The sequence below is a fragment of the Dermatophagoides pteronyssinus genome, unplaced genomic scaffold (assembly GCF_027571235.1).
Source record: "Dermatophagoides pteronyssinus isolate colony J.1.1.1.1 unplaced genomic scaffold, Derpt_VIB-CSIC_2022.12 sq0010, whole genome shotgun sequence".
NCBI lineage: Eukaryota > Metazoa > Arthropoda > Arachnida > Sarcoptiformes > Pyroglyphidae > Dermatophagoides > Dermatophagoides pteronyssinus.
Window position 1 is genome coordinate 1281578 of NW_027461534.1, and position 22592 is coordinate 1304169.

Consider the following 22592-nt stretch of genomic DNA (forward strand, 5'->3'; position numbering starts at 1 on the left):
TAGAAACAAAGTTAACAGATAAACAAATGCAAATTTTTATTGTTCAGGAAGTTTGATCATAAATTTTTTTTTTTTTTTTTGGTTTCTGTTTTGTTTCATCTAATATTCAAATCAGAAAGATAGCCAAACAAATATGAGTGACCCAAATTCTTCAGAAAAAAAGATTTTATTTTATTTTTTTTCAATTTTTTTGCGAAATTTTTCAGGTAATAAAATTATGAGAAACAAAATTTATATGGAATTCAAATAGTTTTTTTTTATTATTTTCGATTTCCTTTCAATGAAACGAAACAAAACAAAAACAAAAACAACTTCAAGGTTAAATCTAAAAATGATGATCCAATTTTTCGTACAACAAAAATAAAAATAAAACAAACAACGAAATGAATAATTGTTTCGACCTAGATTAATTGAAAATCATCAAAACCTGTACACACGCACACATATAATATAACCCAGAAATATGAAAACTTGATAAAATGTTTGTATTTACAAAAAAGAAAATTGAATTAGAACCAATCTAAATGGAGAGCTTTTTTCTAAACGTAAGAATGAAAGTAAAAAAAAATCAATTTTGTTATTATTTTTCTTTTTTTAATTTCAATTGATAGATCAACCATCGAACGTTTGTTCGTTGAAAAAATAACCACCATTTTCATTCATTTTCAAATAAATTAATGGAATATTTTTTGCTGGTCTGATAAATTTTATTTTATTTTGATGTGTGTTTTTTTTAAAAATTATTTCATTGTCGCTAACAAATTGATAAAATAATAAACAACAATAATCAATTTATATAATGTAATAATAATCTGTTTTGAATGATAATAATGTTGTTGTTGATGTTGATGATGATAATGATGATAATAATGATTATTATGACAGCATTTTTAGCTAACCACATGTGAAAATAGTTTGATTTTGGTGAATGGGGTGTTGTATAGTTGTATAATTTGTATCTGTGTTTGGATTTTTTCTTCGTGGATCAGGCTTTTTTTTTGCAATGTTTTTTTTTTCATTTAAAGATTGAATGAATGAATGATATCAAATTATTATAAGGAATATTACAAAAAAAAACTAAAGATAATTATTATTATTGAATATCATCAATTTTCAATCAATCAATTGATCAATTAATAATCAAATTACATAATTCTTTTTTTTATAAAAGGTCGTTTTTGTTAATATTGTGATCTAATCATATTGTGTTGGTTATCAAAAAAAAGCCGGTGTTCAGTATTGGAAAATGTTTAAAATAAATCAATCTTTTTTTTAAATCAAAGATTGTTTTCTAAATATCAAAGATGTTCGGTTTTGTATCTGTTTGCGTAACATTTAATGTGGAAGTGTTTTTTTTTGCTGTTGGTAAGGTATGGGGAAGAGGCGTGTATGAGGAAGAGTGTATGATAAAGGATAATTTTTATTTGTGGAATGAATTATGATGATCTATTGATTTTTTTTGTTATGTTTGAAAATCGATTGATATTTTTTTTTGTTTTGTTCATTTTAGATTGAAAATACTTATTTACCACGCGAACCGAAAAATGCAACACCTTTTCCACGTTTTTGATCGTTTTGATGATAGAGATTGCTGACACTACCACCACCACCACCACCACCGACACCAGCACCATTAGTTCCTGTAATCATTCTTCCTGATTTCATACTGTTATTTTTTTCAAAAAAGAAATTTAAAGCAAAAATTATGAATTTCTATAATTTTTTTTCATTTATAACTTACAATTTTGATGTTAGCTGTGTTGGTAATAATTGTATGTTATCGCTATTTCCAAAACCATCAAAACTTCTATAATAATTTGATCTTGCTGGTGGTGGTACAAAAGGATTTTGTTGATTATAATAATAATCAACTGATTTACGGCCACGCATTGGCATAAATGAATTAATACGATTACGTTTTTCCAATAGATTCAATAATTCTAATTCTTCACTATTCGGTTGAATCATCATTGATTGATCCATTATTCCATTACCATAACCATTTAATGATGCATAATTATCAATAATATCATTATTATTATTAATATATTGATTTGATTCGGCTGATTTACGGCCACGCATCGGTAAAAATCCACTTGCACGTTTATGCCAATCAACAAATGTTGGTTCAACAAAATCAAATTCATTACCATTCGAATCGATCAATGGTAATGATTTTGATGATGATAATGACGATGATCCACTATCAACTACTGATTGATCGGAAATTGATGATGATGATGAACTTTTTTTCGTATCAATTGTTGCTTGTTGTGTTACCGGTAATAATATTACCATAATAATCATTAAAAAATTAATCATAATCATTGATGATGAATCATTTTTTACAAATGTTGACATTTTTCGTACAATATTAGCCATCATTATTGATTGATTTGATTTTGGTAGCATTATTATTTTATTGCTTTGTTATTATTATTGTTAATTATAACTTTTTTTCAAAAAAAAACACAAGTCAGATTTGATTATTATGATTTCATACGTTAAATGTCAATTTTTTTTGTTGATAATCACTTAATAGTCTTTCAAAATTATATATCTTTTGCACACATAAATACAAAATCACAGAATTTATAAAATTTCTTCAAATAATGATAATGATGTGAAGAAAATTCTCAGATGGATTTTATTGGAAAAATAATTTGAATTTTGGAAATTTGTTTTGATTATTATTATTATTGTTGTCGCTGTCTATTGTAATGATTGTTTCAATAATAATGACCAATGGGATTTATGTTTCTTCTCTCTATGTTTTTTGTGAATGATTTGATTTTCAATGTTGATCAGAAACGAAATTCGTTTTATCAAATAAAATAAGACGTAACAACGATAATAAGAAAAAAAAGAAGAATTTTGAGAATCCAAAAAACTCTTGATTTTGAATTATTGTGCTTTGCAATATTTGCTTGTTACACTGGTTATATAACAATCAACTCTATGACAGAATTAAGAATGAAATTTTTGTTATTATTGTTGTTGGTGGTGGTGTTTTTATCTTTCTGATTCTATTGACTTGGTATATGATGGAAAGCATTCTGCTTCTTTTTTTTAGTCTTTTAGAGTTTTTTTTTTCGCTGGAAAACAATATCGGGTATTTGAAATTCTTTATTTACTCATCATCATCGTCGTTATCGTTACCGCTGTATGTTTGTATACCTAGTTACTTATAGACATATACGCAGACACTGGTTGGGCGGCTTAGTTATTCTTTCTAGCTATTTTTTTTTCTCTACATTCTCCTGTCTGTCATAAAGAATACACTTATATAAAAATATATAATGTTTTTACAATAAAAACTCTATACGATAGAATAGAGATTTGCATCAGCGCAATTGAAATAAGAATCATCATTCCTGGATGATGATGAGAAAGTATTGGGAAAAAAAAAGAAAACCAATGTAGATGTGCCATACACATAATAATAATAATGGACATGCCTATTTGGATGGTCATTATTATAAGTGATAAAGAAAAAAAATCTATTAATTTCAAATCGATATTTTTATTCATTTGAAATTCACATTTGTGAAGTGTTTTGAAAAAAATTTTTGATTTCAATTTTCTAGCTGTTATTATAATCATTATTTTTTAGTTGTCATAGTTTTTTTTCACTCTCAATTGGATTGGAAAAAAAGGAAATGAAAATGAAATTTTCGTTTCTTTTAAAGAAAAGGAAATTGAAATTCGATTATCGTTGATTGATTTATAATTGTTTGAAATACCATTTTGTTTTTGTTTTTTTGAAGATTAAAGAAATTTGATTGTTCATTCATTTTATTTGGAAACGATGATTTATGTTATATTCAAAATAACCATATTCCATTCAATTTAGATTTATAAATTACTGATTTTTTTTTCCAATTTCCATTTCTCTGATCACACACTATACATACAATGATCTAATTATTTTCGCGAGAGAAAGCAGAAATCAATTATCATTCGAAAATATAACAAAAAAAAATTATAATGATGTTATTCATTTACAAATTACAATAAAAATTCATCAAAATGTGGTTAGTTGTGTAAAAAAAATAATTAATTTGTTCTGTCATTAGGCGGAAAAAAACATGATTCAAAACTCGAATCCAAAACCCTTTTTTGCACTTGTTATTTTGCAATCATAATTATTCTGGTTATTTAGGTTATTTTGTCATTCATGATGAATTGATTTTTTTTTCGCTCATCATTCATTCATTCATTGATTTATCATTTTGTTTAAATGACTTTTCCGCTTTTGCTCCATAGTAATTTTTTTTCTTCATTATGGTTTACAAATTAATTATGGTTGTTTTTCATATAACAAATTCTGTTATATGGAATTCTTTTCTTTTTTTTGCCTATCTCACTCTACTCGGTCTTTGTTTTATCTATAATGTCATCAAAATTTGATAATGATGATAAAAATCATCAACATTATCAAATGTTAATTGAAATTTGACATTTATTTTCTCACACCTCTCAATTTGTCAACATCATTATAATATTGTAACAATGATAATGTCAGAAGATGATTTCTAATCATTATTTTCTGATGTTTTTCCTTTGATTTACTTGGGCGTTATACATGCTTCTGGTTTTGTCATGTTCATATATTCATTTCATCAGTTTCTCCCTATCTCTTTCTTACCAAAAAAATTCGATTCAATTCTTTTTTTTTGTGTTTCCCTCAATTCATTTTCGAAATATTTTATCGATTTAGGTTATTGTCTTTTTACATTCTTTGTTTTTTTCCATGACATACCTGCCAATGATTCAAAAACAATGAAAAACCATAGGTGTCTAATGAATTTTTATTTGGAAAGAAAAACTAAGAAGACAAGAAGAAGAAATAAAAATCATACCATTTGACTTTGGAGCCCAGATTCTTGTTCGATTTTTGTTTCCAACTTTTTCTCAATCATTCCATTCCTATTCTATTTGCTCTAGTCATTTTTTTTGTTCTACACTTTTTTTTGTTTCTGCCATACCTTATTATTATGTTGCATTTATTATTACTATGTTAAAAAAAAGTAGGGAAAAAAATGATTGTCAATGTTACCATTATAGGATTGTTATCCCACAACCGACAACAATCATCATACGTCATAATAATCGATATTTATTCTTTAAACCACTATTGTTGAATGATGATTATCAATATTATTGTTTTTTTTGTTTGAATGTGAAAAAAACTTTGATCCAATTTATGATCGTTATATTCGAACATCATTATCATTAAATTATGATGATAATGATTGGAAAAAAGAAATAAATAATTGACCAAAACTATTAAACGAATTGAAGACAATAATTGAATTGTCAAACTTTGAATCATTATCGATTTTATCATTTTATTTATATATTCATTTTTCTATCTCCTATACACAACCTTTGATAATGATTATCGGAATAAACAAACAGAAATGTTTTTTTTGCAATCTTTTTCATTTTCCATTTTCTGGAAACTTCTTTTCTTTCGTTTTTCATTTAAAAAAAAAAATATTTTTCTTATTTTCCCAATCTTATCATCACACACGGAATATCGAAGAAAAAGCCCAGAATTTTCCGAAAGCGATTTTCGAATTTCATGTTCTATCGTTTTTTTTTATTGAAATAAAAAAAATCTCTCAAGAGAAATTCTTATTTTTCTTTCTTCGTTGAATGAATAAATCAATCAATTTTGTTCTTACACGAAAAAAAAGCCAAAACATAACTTGGTACCAACCAACCAAACAACAACAAAAATCGATGAATGAACTACCAAATTTGTCTTTATTTTGATTTTTTGTTTCTTTTTTCTTTTCCATAACCGTCAAATAACATTGAATAAACACAAGGATGATGATGGTGATGAAAAGAAAAATTAATTAATTTCAAGAATTAATGAGAATGAATGAGTTAATGAAAAAAAATAACTAAAAACTTCATCACTTTCTTTTTCCTTAAAGCTACATGTACCTTTATTTGGGTACGCAAAGGCAATATATATTTTTTTCGAAAAAAATAACTTTAAAAAATGACTTGAACTTTTTTCTTGACGAAATTATAATTTCCGGCTAGTGAATATATTGATTTTTTTGCTTTCCACGATCGAATCTATTTAGTTTCCTTTTCAACAAAAGAAATGATGACAAATTTTTCATTTTTTTTCTCCTGAATAACAGAGAAAAAATGTTATTTTCAAACGAAGAAAAAAACCCAGAATTTTTCAACCATAAAACGATCGAATGCACAGTAACACCAAAAAAAATATGAAAAAAATGAAATAGAAAGTGAAAATTTGATATAAAGCAATAAATTTTATTTCTTCATTTATTATTCATTTTTTACGAACTAAATTACTTTTCCCATTTTTTGATTTCGACTGGAGCATATAAAAGTTATATTTTTTCTTTTGTTTCAATTTTCATTGATTTTTTTATTTACATTGTTTTTTTTTGGAACAAAATTCAATGTAAATTTTATCATTGCTCAATACACAAAATAAAGATTATGGTTTTTTTTGTCGATTCTTACCTTTTGACTAATCACAATTGGAAAATCATCGTTTGAAAATTATGTTCAATCTGATCGATAACATCTCTAATGGATCCATGATATTCGCGCTTTATTCAGATTGAAAAAATTTCCCCAGTAACACAGTAAAAAATATTGACATTAAAAAAAGTAAACAAACTTTCATTTGTAATACGTGTTCATATACATTTTTTGACAATTAAATTTGACATTTTTATTAAACGATTCATACAGAATTTCAACAAACAACACAAACACTAGCAACCAAACATATGTAAACAAACACGCCTACAGATACAATAAAAAAAATGTCATCAATCGATCGATTAATTGATCATAAATCAAATTCCAAGTTTTACCTGTATGATTTTTGTTTTTCAAATGTTTTTTTCTTCTTTAAATGTATAATCATTTCTGTCAGGTTAAATAATAAAAAATTAATAAAACAATGACAATGCATGTGTATATGCATACCGGATCCGGTTGCTAAAATTTAAATGTTTTTTTTTGTTGATCAAATGTTTTACGTATACAAAAAACCACAGATCAACAACCAACTAAAGAATTACGTAACAAAATGAAAACAAAACCGAAAAACAAGTTTTATGACGTGTTTGGAATATAGATTTTTTTATCGTTTTTGTTTCTATTTGTTAGAAATTCTCTGGAAACAAATGGTCCTCTTTTAAAATTTTCAAAAAAAAAAGATAAATATGAATGAAATTATGATCAACCAATTGAACCTGTTTATAATTTTGTTTAGCCCACAATTTTGTGTACCATTCATTGATTGAAATTATTCTTTATTTTTCAACTAATCAAATGATGAATGGATTATATATGATGCTTTGGGCAATTCAAACAAAAATTTTTTTTCCAAAGGATTGTAGTTTTGTTTTCTTTTTTTTATTTCATTTTATTTTTAATATTTTGAATTTTGCAATCAATAAATCAATGGAAAATATTGCTTTAGGATTTATGAATGGATATTTTTTTTCAATTCAATTCTTCAATTCAATTTCGATTTTTTGTGTTTGTTATTGGGCGTTTTATTCGCCATTTATTTGTTCAGAATATTGCTTTTTTCTGAAGTTTTTTCCACCCAAATTCAATTGAATTATCTTTATTATTAGCCAATCCAGTTTTTATATTTTGGTCCAGGCAAATTAAATGATGATCATTGAAAACATGTTATAAATAGATCTATTCATTCAAAAATAAAAACATATTTTTAGTATTTTATTATGAACAATTATAAAAAATATTATAATCAATAATTAAGAGGAAAAAATTGCGCCAACCTACAAAATTAAAGGTTTTATTTATTTTTCACTTAAAAAAAATACAATAACAGATAAATGTTATAACATGTTATTGAAACAGTCCATCAGGACATTGTGTTTTTATATTTAGAAAAAAATGAATTTTTACTTATTTGCTTATTTTAATATTTAACAAAAAGATAAACTGCCAAATGTATAAACAATTTGCGTAAAAAGAAATTGAATGATTCAACAAAGAAACAAAGATAATAACAATAAAATTATGCGAAAATGTATAACATTTTTACAAATTTGTTTAACTTGACTTTTACATAACTGCAATGAATAAATAAAAAGAATTCGAATCACAAGTAATAATAATCCATTTTGATAAAATAGAAACAAATTAAAATAGTAAAAAAGAGAGAGAAAAAAATGTCAAATTGATAAATCAAATAAATTTTTTTTTGTTGCTTGGTAATGAAAAGTTAACAAGAGGAAATATTCGTAACAAATGTGTTTTTTTTCTCGTTGTTGGTAATGTTTGACATTCATTTCCATTGATTTACTTTAGTTTATTTATTTTGTATCATTGAAATATCAATCGAATAATGAAATCAAAATCAATCAAAAACAAACAAACAAAAAATGAAATTAATTGATTGGAAAAAAAATTCTTTCTTTACAAGTGTCTGTCTGTCTGTGTAGAATTTTTTGTTTGAAAAATTGTTAATGGAAAATATTGTGAAGAAAAGGAAATTTTCTTTGTTTGTCCTTGGAAATATATCGTTTTCTTTTTCTTTATAATTTTATTGTAATTAGTAATTTTTGATGATAATGAATGAATGAATGAATGAATGAACTTTTTCATTAATTAGATTTTTTTTTTTTCGTTTTCTCAAAATGATAATCTTTTGGGGATCGTTTTTTTGTGTATCTAATTTTTTTTTACACTCGATAAAATATTGTCATAAGAAATTCATAATGATGATGATGTTAACCTGAATTTTTCGAATGATGATAACATACATACACTGGCTAATTCATTGAATATTCTATCATGTACTTTTTTGTTTGTTCATTGCCTGTTGTATTGAATCTGTTTGTATTGAGCTGTTCCAAATTTTGGTTCATCATCAAAATTTGAAAGGGAAAATTTGTCTTTTGTTTTTTTATTATTATTGTACATTTAAGATGAAAAAACAATGAATGAATGGGTGAAATTTTTCGGAAAATAAATGACAGTTTTTTTTCTCCGTCGAAACAATTTTGTTTCGAGTACACGAAAATTTCATCTTTTCTGTACATTTTTTTTTGTTGTGTATCATCAGGTTCCATTATTATTGTTTATTGATTCGATTCAATTTTCTTTTCTTTTTTATTTTGCCGATACACTATTTATCTATCCATCTATCCTCGTTGTTTTTTTTCATAGATGAACAAAAAAAAGGTTACGACATTTTGTTTCGTTTTTTTTTCACCAATATTGAATATGTTTCTTTTCATTATTATCATTGCCAATGTACTGTATATATTGGGTAATCAATCAAAAAAAATTTTTCATCATAGATCAAATTGTCATTCATGCAAGTTGACATAGTCACTATGTTTGAAATTTGAATATATTCTGTAATCAAATTTTTTCTGTGTTTTGTTGCCCAGATTCGCATTATCAATCATTCGATGTACACGAAAATATAAAATTAATCAATAATAATTTACTGAATAATTCTGATAGCCAGGCATATATTTGATGAATGTTACGATTGAAAAAACAATCAATCGATTTTTTTCCACCTCTTTCATCACAGAAAAAGATTCCGAAGAGAATAATTAAAAATTCTTGAAATTTAATTTTGAACAGATGTTTTTTATGTCGTATAAAATTACTTAACTCTTGACATTTTTTTTCCTACTAAAATGAAACATGAAAACAGATATTCATGTTTTTGTGTAATCGTTATTTTCTTCAATGTTTTTTTTCGTTCCAAGACTTTAACATTGAAATTAGATATCTGAAATTTTCTTTTTTTTATCATCTATTTATTGTTTGATTTGGGTGAATAAAATTTCGAATCAAAATTATCATCTGAATGTGAAGAGAATTTTCATTTTTTTTCATTATTATTGTTTTCCCAAAGTTGATAATGTTACAAATTTTGTTTTTTTTTGTCAAGAAAATGAAATGATGAATTCGAGGAAGAAAAATTATAGAAAAAGCATAATGTCATCTATAATGAGTAACAAATTTTTTCCCATTTTGTCATCAACAATTTTTATTTTTACCATTATTATTGCACATCCTTTTTTAGGTATACCAAACAAGATTAAGTAAATATTTGAATTTATCTATGTAAAATTTAAATGAGAAAAGAGTGAAAATTTTGTATATTGAAGAAAAAATCACTGATCATTGAATGATTCTATAATATTAATTTGAATGAAATGAATATGAAGTAATGGAAAACTTACATTCATTTATGTTAATATATGACATGGTTAACAATGACAAATTGAAAAAATAAAATATAAAATATATTGGCCGAGAATTTTTCCGGTTTAGTTTTCTTAGCTATTCAAAAAAAAGAAATTTCCCAGAAATTTAAATTAGATTCTTTTCAGAATAAATGAAATGTTCTATAGAAACGGTATTTAGTTTTTTCTATCTCAATATTCTCATCATAATTCTTTGCTCGATTTTCTATTTCTCTTGTTATTATTTATTATTCATTTTATCATTACAAACTCATCCGGTCAGGATTCTCGTTCTTTCTTTCCTGATATGTCATTTACGTTAATCAGGAAGGAACAAAAAAAAACTGAATCGGAAAATAAAAAATTTCAAGAAATCTAAAAGTAAAAAAAAGATTCTTGTTTTTCGTTTCTATTTTATATATCTGCATGTCATTAAGACATTATTTAATGATAAAATATTCCAGAGAAAAACGGTAAGGCATTTTTTTCAACAATTAATGACAGGACATTTAGTTTACCTAAGCAACTGTTATTACATCATTATCAACATGATCTAACTATTTGACTGAATTAACAATTTCAGGTAATGAAATATTTTCCATCTTTTTTTCTGTTTGTGTGTGTGTGATCATCATCATTAACTATTATCAACAATTTTTTTGGTCAACATTCATTAGATTGTATTTTTTCGTATCTTTTTTGAAAACTTTGTTAGATATGACAAAAATCTATGATTTCATTTCCCTTTTGATTCAGTTTTCATTTTCAAATCTTATTATTTTGTTTTCGATTAAGATTTTTAAGGAATATTTCAAAAAATAAATAAATGATAACTTTGTTTACAATTTTCCAAAACAGATGATAATGAATTTTGTTTTTGTTGATTTTTTCTGTTTCAAGTAACTTGAACTGAAGAATAAATAAATATCCATTTAATTTTAAACAAAACGAAAAAATTTTCTTATCAATTTCTTTATGGTTGAAAATAACTCTAATAAAAAACTAATGATAATGAATCAATTTAAGTTTGGTCAAATTTTGTTGGATAATCATAACTATAATATAAGTTATAATTAGGTTATAAAAGTGTAACACACACACACATGACTGACGGAAAATTTTCAAAATTCTTTCAACAAAACAACATTACGTAGCTGAAACAAGATAACTAACCTGACTTAGTTAATGTCCGGAATTTAGACAACAAAAAAAAACTAAGCTGAGCTAAGCTCTTTCCGTATGTTTTCAATGTAAAATTTTACTTTCTTCTTCTTCATTGTGAACCGGATTGAAATCTATTATTTTAGCCCAATGATATGTTTTGTTTTTTGATCATTGAAAATTTCAAAAGAAAAAAAATTAAATAAATTGCCAATTATTATTATTATTAGGGATCAAAGTTGTCAGCAAAGAAATATAAATGTATCCGAAAAATAAATGTGCCGAGAATAATATAAAATTTCGAAGGCCAAAAAGTTTTTTCTGTTCACGCAACATTGACAACGACAATTTATTTGGATTCTATGTTGTTTTTTTTGTTTTGCCTTTGATCAAATGCAGATGATCTTTTTCTTTTTTCAAATAATGATCTGAATTTTTTCCCTCCTTTATGAATAGAATAGTTTTTGATTTTGAATTTTGGAAAATTTTTCATCTATATGTTGTCAAGTGAATCAAGCAAGAAGAAAAAATCGAAATTTGTTCTCTATCATCGTTTTATTTCGTGACATTTATTGAATAAGAAACTTATTTACCTTGTTTTTTTTCAAAAAATGCATTAAATTTTTCGTTTTTGTCCCAATGAAAATTCAATTTCAGTTTACATAATCATTTTAAATGAATCAAAAATATGAAACAAAACAAATAAATATAAATTGGTTTTGTTTTGTCAATTCTAATCTGTTTTTTTTTATTTCCAAAATTATCGCCCGATCCATAAGCTAAATTCACAAGTAAAAAAAATGTTTTGACCAAATAAAATCTACCGTAAAATCCAATCATAAATGACGAAGAGAAAATCATCTTAGCAAAGAATTTCCTTTTTTTCAATTTCCTTATCATATTGTTGTTTGGTATAGCTGTTAAAAAAAAGGACCACAGATGTTGTTATCATCATTATCTATTGATGATGACGATAATAATGAAAATGTTTTGTTGTTGTTGTTGTTTTAGTATAAAATTCACATAGGAAGAATATATTCTTTTTCTCAATTTAAAACCAAACCAAGAAAAAAAGTTCATGATAGAAAACAAAGATGATTTTGATCGGATTTTATTTCACAGTTTTCTCGCAATATCTTTATCATTGTTTCATCTGAATTTTTCATTTTTCTTCCTCTCTCTCTCTTCATAATATTTGTTTGCCATGAAATCATTAATGAAGACTATTGAAATCACAATATTTGTAAAAACACACAAAATACAACTATTCAGTTTGAAGTCAAAAACCAGACTGATTCATTTTTATTCATTTCTTTTAAAGTATTTTAAATAAATTCTTTTCATAAATAACGTGATATTTTTCATCCATTTACATCCCCCCGCTTTAAAATTGTAGATTAGGGGAAATTTTGATTATTACAATAGTGTTTTGGATATTATACAATAATTTTTTTTGTTTTTGTTTAAATGACAGAAATAAATGATATTACATTTGTATGTTGAATAAGAAATTATGGATACAGTATTAATAATTTTTGTTATAATAATTGTTATGGATGTATTTGTTATTTTTTTTTTATCATTAAAAGAAAGAAATGTTATTTTGATGTTCATATTTTTATCATGAATAGTACTGGTTGATTCTTTCAATTTTTATAATAATATTTTTTTCTTAATATTTTTTTGATATTTTTTTTCAATATTTTTTTTTTGATATTTTTTCAATATTTTTTGATATTTTTTCAATATTTTTTTTTTTTAATTTTATTTGTATTTTTGTGTGTGTGTGTGTTTTTTTTTTTTTTTTTTTTTTTAAGTAACTTTTCATCTAGCTTAACTTTACAACTTTCTAGATTACTGACTACCAACAAGATTTGTTAATCTAATCAAACTGACTCGTTTCGTTATTACTACCTTTCTTTTAACTAAAAATTGAACATAATTGAATGAAATAAAGATTAATAAAGTGAACTGACGACTTAGATGTTGATTATTAATCTATCTATTGATTCTTCATGTTAAAGCTAGAAAGGTCATCTTTTTTTTTCTAAACTGCAAAATTTAATTGAGAATTGAGAAATTATTATTTTTTTTCTAAATTATTACTAATTATCGTTACTAAACATAAATCTAATGCTAACATTCTGTAGATTATTTAAGTGTTTGCTTTTGTTTGTGTTTTTGTTATGAATGTTGAATAATTTTTTTTTTTTTTCACTTAACAGATCGTAGTTAATTTTTTTGATTACAAAACAATTCGTTTTTGTTGCCATATTGATGGTGATTTGAATTAAATTTATTTTAAATCGTTGGCTTAAAAATTTGACAAGTTGTGCTTAATTAATTTAATTCTTCATATTTTTTGGAATTAATTTCATGTGCTTCTTGCCCGTTAGAAAATAAAATGATTCTTTATATATTTTCATGTGCTTCTTGCCCGTTAGAAAATAAAATGATTCTTTATATATTTTCATGTGCTTCTTGCCCGTTAGAAAAAAAAAATTCATTGGGTATTTCCAGGTGATTCTTTCACGTTAGGAAAAAAAATAGTTCTTTTTTTTTAATAATTATAAGACATTAATAGATCTTGAGGAACGTCGCGAATTCTTTTAATAATTTTGTATTGAATACACAAAAAAAAATTATGATTAGATTTCAGGTCCAAATAATCAATGTGCGACAATATCGGAAGTTTAAACAATGTCGATTAATAAACTTTAAGGAACTTGAACATTGGGTGCGATATCAATCAACTTGACTAATAATCTTCAAGAAATCCTTTCCAAGGAATTGCAACAATTGATGCACTTAATACAATTTACCATAGTGGCTTGAAATAATTGTTGATAATGAACAACGTTGTGTTACAATAAAATCATCATAAACACATTCAAAAATATGCAATTATATTTGATATGAGGGCAATTTGATAATGTGGTAGTTGATTATCATTGATTAAAACTTAAAATTTTCAGATGTTATTGGAAACAAATAATTTTTTTTTTTTTTTTTTTTTAAGTTATGTTGGCCGTATTATGTAATGCACATTGAGATGTTAATTTGTTATCTGTTGTAAAGTTGGTGCACGAGTTTGTTTACCATGTTCAAATGCTGCAAATGCAACCAAAACAGATATCAAGATTATGTTCATCAAATTTTGTGTAAAACCACAACATTTTTTAAGATTCTGATTGCTATTGACAATCGTTAAAGGGGAATAGATAAATTTCGAATATTTGATAATTGATTCGGATTACGTAAGATATAATTAATATGACCATAAAATTTATGTTTTCTAGACATAATGATTTTTTTCCAATGAATCCGTTAATCAATGACGTAATTGTTATTATTATGGATCGGATGTTGTATTAATCAATGATTGCGTTTGTGAATCGGTGATAAAGTTGTTGCTGAACAACATTGTTCTATTACATTCACCATTATCACCTTTAAAATATGTGACTACATTTGATGTTTGAAGCACTTGTAGTGATGGCTGTAAATTCATTAGTCAAACAGATTTTTCGACAGTGTAATCTGATTTAATTTAACCAATTTTCAGTTTATCATATGTCACATAGCAAAACGGAACAATATCACAGGAATTAAGTTTAGACTGTTTCAGCCAAATTTTGCTATTGTAATGTTCAACAAATAGTTTTTTTTGTTATAATGGCCATATTATCTTTAAGATGGATATTGTTTTCCCAATTGACAAAGAGACACAACATAATGCATAACAAACTGTTAATTTCAACTTCAGCGGTAAGGTTGATGCAATTAATGTTGGATTACAATTTCCCGAATACAGTTTATACAACCGATAAAATACCAGATTTATGTTTATCAAATTTTTGATTGTCGTACCCCCAAATTTTTAAGGTTTAAATTGTTGTTGTTGGTGGTGATAAAAAATTCATCTTCACGTAGATAATTTGCAATTGAATAAAGTAATGAATCAAGCAGTGATTTGTATTTCAGATACGAATGATATTGTTAATCATAATCATCAACATTGATCAATTTTTGAGTCTGATATGTTTCCACAACCTCAAATGTTTGTTGTTCAACGACTATAGTCGGTTGAGATGTATCAAATTCTTGTTGTGAATTTCTCTTTGTTGTTTCGGTTGCCATAATTTGTAATATATTAAATATTATTGAATTAATTCTGGAATTGATTTTCGAATCAACCAATAGATTTGATTGTCGTTGAAATAATGATATTTGTTGAATAAATCTGGATCGGTATTAAATCATAATTAAATTTTACATCCCTTATATCCGTTTTTTTCATTATTTCGCAGTTGATGAATCATCTGATGTTAGATGCGTATTCATTTTAGTTTTTTGAAAACATACTGATTGTATTGGTGGATCTTTTATCAATGATTGATCAACAAATTGGCAGAATGTTGTCATACATTCAATTATATCGAAATGTGCACATTAATTTGTGGTACAAATTGTTGGTTTTTTTTTGTGAAAGATAACAGCTAAACCACCGGACAGTGCCATACAATGTAACCATAATGGTGTAATAATTTATGATATTGTTTAAATTCCGTGTTTTTTGCCATCTGAATTGAAATTACACAATATAGTGTTAACAGTTTTGATCATTGTAACGAAAGATAAACCAAGTTCTGATCTGGATATATTGGGGATTCTTGTGAAATCTTTAAATGTTAAACATTTGGATAATGTTAATTGTTCAACACTTTTTATAAAAAAAATCGATATCATCATCGTGAAAAATAGCAAATGATGGTTGCCAGCCTTCATCCCCCCACATTTATGAAATAGCATCTGATTGATCGGATTTAAATTCGAATTTTTTTTTTTTTTTTTTTTTGCAATATGTGTTACATAATATTTGGAATAAAAAAAAAATGATGAATCGAACATTTCATCCTTGTTTAAAAAAAAAACCACATATACGAATAATATCCGATTATTATTTTCGGTTGTCTGATTTTGAATCATCGTTAATCATGGATACATCTGAAAATGATTTGTGAAATAAATCTTCAACCAATGTTGGTGATAATTTTATAGTATCCGATATTCATATTTGTCCACCATGATTATTATGGTTAGTTTGAGTTTCGTCATCGTTTTGTTTATTGACAATTTTTTTTTTCAATAAAAATTTTCTTGAAATTTTTGTAATAAATTTGCACATGAATATCATTCAATGCAATCAAATATATAATATGCATTCGAAATTTAAACAGTTTTTCAATTGATCAATACCATTTCCTTCACTATCAAGTTGTCCGACCATATTCTTATCAAATAATATAATGATATTAAACCACCAGTTACAATGATATGATGGAAGAAATCAAAATTATGATTATTTTTAATCATTTTGGATACTTTAAATAATGTTGGCATTAAATTCGATACACTTTTTTTAAAGAATCATAATCAATTGTGAACTCCGAAATAATTCGATAATTTCTTGATTATATTGACAATAAAATTTTAAAGGGTATCCCTTTTGTGCATTATGATGGTGTTGATACATCTTTGTTCATGTATAGTGGATTATCCAACAAATTGAAATGCGCACTTTGATTGATTAATTAACTTCGGAGAAAGAAAGGAAATAAACAATTGTTTTTTTTTGTGTATATTAGGATCTCCAAATGGGACATTTAAAAAAATTGGCTTGAATGATAGTGAATTTGTCCTTAGTTATTGTTCAATTTCATCTCTCTGTTGTTGATCACTATGATCTTGACATTGTTTACAATAACATTGTGATTATGATCCAAATGGAATGTCAAGTAAGATCATGAATCTATCGATTGCTTGATGCATTTCTCATCATCGTTCGATTCATCGATTCAAAATTTTTGGTTTTCTTGTGAGTGTTTCGGAATGTATTGAATTGAGCACAAAGTAAACAAAATTCACTGTAAATGAGTGTGACTTTGAGTCAGTAATGATTATCGATGAAAACAGTGAAATTGGTGAGATGAATAAATTTGGTTTTTGTAAGTGTTATGGAACTTATTGAATTGAGCACAAGATAAAAGGAAATTCACTGTAGATTAATGTGACTATGAGTCAGCAATGATTGTTCATGCAAACAGTAAAGTTGGTGAGATGATTTGATTTAGTTTTTTTTTGTATTTGTAAACGTTTATGAATGAATGTCATTTGAATGTCAAATTTGTCACCAAAGTTTGTTAAAATAACTTTTTTTTTTTATGAGTTGGCGATGATGGATATTGGGTTTGTTGGCCACGTGGTTTTTATTTTCAACGTGGAAATTGTTTTCCATGCATGTGTTAGTATCGAATAATTAGAAAAAATAGATTTGCAATGGGAATTATTGGATTTTTTTTCCTGATATATTCTTCCCCCCAATTAGATAACTGTTCTCTAAGAAAAGAAAAAAAAATGGAAAAGAGAGAGAAAAAAAAAAGAAAAAGAAAAGGGAGAGAAGAAAAAAAAACTCATTTGGGAAGGTGTAGTTTATTTTATTAAAAAAAAAGAATTATGATATCTTATCTGATGGATTGGAAATCCTGATGAAAATTCTATATGAAATGATGAAATGGACCAAGGTAATTGTAAGGTTTCGGTGGATTAATCCTACTGGCTTGTAAAAACACACAAAATACAACTATTCAGTTTGAAGTCAAAAACCAGACTGATTCATTTTTATTCATTTCTTTTAAAGTATTTTAAATAAATTCTTTTCATAAATAACGTGATATTTTTCATCCATTTACATATTTACCTTGTAAATTGTTTCATTTAGTAAAAACAAAAGCGTTTTTTCTTCTCTCTTTTAGTCTATTCAAATAAATTTCAAAAAAAAATGTAAATTAATTATGATATTTGAACAATAGTAAACGAATATATTCGTCATCAAGATTCATGACAAATTCTTTACCATCTGAATTGTTATCAAAACAGTTATGATAGGTTTTCAATTTACTATATTTATTATTTGATGAATGGGATAATTTTTGTTTTCTGTCATGAATTTATATTTCGATTTGTTTTTTGTTTTTGGTTTTGTTTTGTCTTTCCATTCATATTATCTTTTTATTATTTTTATTTATTCTGACGATAACATCAGAATATTATGTTTATTTCATTTTTTATTTTGTCATCTTTGAGTATGAATAAATAAAAATAATATTTACGTTTGTGTTTTACGAGAAAAAAACCATAATAATAATAGGTTTTTTACTGGAACCGAAATATCAAAACAATCAATCGTTAAATGAAAATGAAAAATCGTTTTAATGAATGGGAAAAAAACTTTAAAACTCTCGAATCTTTGTACAAAATACACACAGAAAATCATATTTTTTCCGTTCATATGTTTAATTCTTATGTTTGATCTTGTGTTGTCTAAATAAACATATAACGAACCATTGGTTTTTATGGAATTCAAAAAGAACACACACACACACACACACACACATATTGTCGAATTCTCACCAAAAGATTTACGAAAAAAATGATAGAATTGGATTTTTTTGGTCTTCTTTCTCTTGCTACCTCCTTTTTTGCAATATTTTCCAATGTAAAACTACAAAAAATAACAGAATTTTGAAGAATTTTTGTTTTCATGAAAAAAAAACAAAGAAAGATTGATGTGTAAAAGGGGTCTGAATTGTTTGTTATCATTCTCAATAACGATTATGATCTACATTGGAGAAAAAATTTTTCTTGTAAAGAAAAATTCATTCATATCATCATCATCTATAATCGTAGAAGACAATTCAATTATCTTTGTTGTTGTTTTATTTCACATCTACTACACTATAATATTTTCAATGTAAGGAATAAAAGAATGAAAAATATTGAATAACAACAGCAAAAATATAGATGATGTTATAATAACGAATAACAATCATTTATTATTATCATGAAAAACAATAGAAAAAAAAGAAAGAAAGAAATATTCAAAAAAAAGATTGAGAAATAGAATAGTAAACTACAAACAGATACAACCACCCACCCATCCATACAGATATTTTTTAATCTTACCAAGATTATATCATGAATTACAATGAACAAATTGACAATAATTACATAGATTTAATACGATAAAACCAGACATCTAAAGAATAACAGCCAGAAAATTTTAGCAAATATTGTAAAGAAATTGCCAACAACAAACACCGGAACTACATATTCGGTAACAAATTTAATTGAATTTTTCATTGTGAAAAAATGAGAGAATAAAAAAAATTCAATTTAAAAAATGTAAGAAATTTATCATTTCAATTAGAAACTAACTGAAATGATTGATGCCAATGAATTCAACAATTCAACTAAAATTTTTTTTTCATTTCTCCATTTCGTAAAGTTATAACAAACAAACAAAAAGAAAAAAATGGCACAATTTTTTTAAATTTTAGATTCAATTAATTATCAATCTATGACGATGACGCCAACAAAAACAACAAAAGTTTTCAACCACATCATCATCTAAAATTCGGGTGAAATGAAAAAAATAAAATAATGGAAAAATAACAATAACAAAAATGATGAAGATATTTTCGGAATTTTTTTTTCTCCTGTAACCAAACTTAATATAATCATTTTATTTTCAAGTTAGTGAAAATTGATGTAGGAAAAAAAAGTGATGATTAAATTTGAATTTTGAATTTTCTTCACACAATTCTTTTATCCAATTTAACTGTTGGTTAGGATTTTTTTTTCATATAAAAAGTTTTCTCTCTCTATCTTCCCAGATCTAAAGGCCAGAAACATGACCGACATGAAAAATTTACCATAATAATAAACTTTGGTTTTTTCCGTTCTTTTTTTGTTGTTGTTGTTTGAATTCAACAAAACATTTTATTTTCAAATCAAAAAAACAATTATTAGTTTATTTATTTTCAAAAGTAACAACAGGAAAAAAAGTTATATTTTATTACGTTCATCATTCGATGATAATATTGTCAAAATGATTATTGTCGATTTATTTGTTTTCGATTGTTTGTCGTTTATTGATCGATTCAATGTTGACCATAGTTTTGACAATTTTGGTTTCGATATTTTGAAAATCGATTCTATCGATTTATCATTATCATAATAATAATCATTATCATTGTTGTTATTGTCGATTAGATCGGCAATTTTATCATCATCATCATCATTATCATCATTAACATAATCATCAACAATGACATTGTTTTTGTTTTCCTGAATTGTATCTGAATTATAATATTGATTTATTGGAATCAAATTTGATGAAGATTTTTTACCACGTGCTGGTATAAAATGATTACCACTAAAATGAAATTGTCTTCGACGATCACTATATGGACTATGACTACCACTAAAACTATCATCATTATTATTTGTAACTGGTAAGAATGCGATCGACATACGATCAGATGGTCGAAACCAATGAAATACATTCCATAAACTTGATGATGATGATGATGGTGGTGGTGGTGGTGATTCTACTTCTGATGATGATGATGATGATGATCGAAATGGCGACGATGATCTAGAATATAATGATGGACTACGTATTGATCGTTTTAACAATGATGATGTTGTTGTTGTTGGATTCAATTGATTTTTCATCATTATTTTCGAAAACTTTAAAATGGTTTTATGGTTCAACAGAAAAAATAATAATAAAATGAATTGAAAAAAAAATTTCAATGAATTTTTTTCTGCCTGAATACTTACCGTTTTTTCTTTATTATCATTATTATCGTTATTTGTTTGTTCTATACAATCAATATATTGTGGCCATGAATTCCAAATAGATAACCATATAATAATAATGGATGATATATGAATGATGATTTTTCGATACATTATTTTTATTTTTTGCTTAGTTTTATTTTGTTATTACGAAAAAAAAATTGATAATGATAAAGTTGAGATGTTTATTTTGTTTGAAAATCAATCAAAATCATTCATTCATTAAATTGAAAAAATACACAATTTCTTTCAGACAGCAGAAACAAAACAACTATCGAAAAACCTTAAAATATTAATTGATTCAAAAGCGGAAAAAAAAATTAATCAACAGAATCTTTGAAAGAAAAAACAACCAAAGAATATTCTTGCGTTTATAAGTTTGTGGTTGTTGTTGTCGTTAATGAAGTTGTTTCGATGATGATTACGAAAGAAACAAAAATAAAAGCAAAAAAAAAAAAGAAAAATCTTTGAAAATAGTCAGCTTCAATTCTTGTGTGTATGTGTATTAGTGCTAGTTTGATGAAAAAGTAATACAACTTAAAAAAAATCTATCAGTAAAATAATACATTCCAAAGGAATATCGAAAAAATTAACGATTGAAAGGATGATTTTGCTCAGATTCCTTCTTTTTTTTCTCTCTCTTCCATACTCTTATGTTATTTATTTTGGTCAGAATTTTTTCATTCAATTTTTTGTCCAATCAAATTTATGAACAAGAAAAAGAGAATGAAAACAAAAGAATTTTTCGTATGGTTCTTTGACAATTATAATGAATTTCTTATCTAAGATAGAACATTGAACAATTAACAGTATTTGAATTATAAATGATATGAAATTTGGCTAGTTCGTTTATTTATTACTGCCGAACAAACTTGATGAAGTTTACTTTGAAACATACAAATGTTAAATGTCAAAATAAAATATAAAAAATAAAAAAAGTTTTTCATTTGAGATATTTACAAATCTAATGATGATGATGATGATGAAAAAGGATTTTGCGCCATTTGCAATCAAATAAAAAAAATCCAACTTATTTTTTGCATCACTATGTTCCGGTTATGAAAATTCAAGATTGTAATTTTTTTTACAAATGTATTCTCATGAAAATTTATTTCATCTGTGTAATTCAAAAAACAAAAATCAAAATTTAATTCATAAGAATCTTGTGAGAGAGAGAAAGAGAAATAGAGATATGATGAAAAGGAGTGGCGTCATTCTGACATAACAACGACGACGACTCAAACATTAGTTTTTTTCATCACTTTAAATTCTCGATAATAAAACCATATTGATATCGCTAATGATGATCATTAATTAATAAATCTATAGATTTAATGGTTTTTTTTTGTGTGAAACGCTATGGTCGGTAATTATTTTATAGTATTTTTTTTTTTTTGAATTATAAGATAATAATCACAAAAAAATGATGATTAAGAAAAATTCTTTCCATTTTTTTGGATAACATCATAAAGA

The 22592-nt window shown here is 25.2% G+C and overlaps 2 protein-coding genes across 3 annotated transcripts; both read right to left on the reverse strand.

The window, feature by feature from the left end:
• Positions 1 to 685: 685 nt before the first annotated feature.
• On the reverse strand, positions 686 to 3182 carry LOC113790579 (uncharacterized). The gene is made up of 2 exons (XM_027340265.2): positions 1742 to 3182; positions 686 to 1666 (listed from the first exon to the last, which is right to left on the reverse strand). Exons 1-2 carry the CDS (start codon positions 2410 to 2412, stop codon positions 1522 to 1524), a joined length of 816 nt encoding a protein of 271 aa, XP_027196066.2. The 5' UTR covers positions 2413 to 3182; the 3' UTR covers positions 686 to 1521.
• A 15028-nt stretch (positions 3183 to 18210) lies between these two features.
• On the reverse strand, positions 18211 to 22085 carry LOC142645365 (uncharacterized). Of its 2 annotated transcripts, XM_075821423.1 has the most exons (3): positions 21102 to 22085; positions 20336 to 21008; positions 18211 to 18230 (listed from the first exon to the last, which is right to left on the reverse strand). In XM_075821423.1, exons 1-3 carry the CDS (start codon positions 21231 to 21233, stop codon positions 18226 to 18228), a joined length of 810 nt encoding a protein of 269 aa, XP_075677538.1. In that variant the 5' UTR covers positions 21234 to 22085; the 3' UTR covers positions 18211 to 18225. The 2 variants fall into 2 exon arrangements, with proteins under 2 accessions (XP_075677538.1, XP_075677537.1); XM_075821422.1 differs by lacking the exon at positions 18211 to 18230 and having other exon boundaries at positions 20313 to 21008; positions 21102 to 22084.
• Positions 22086 to 22592: the final 507 nt, after the last annotated feature.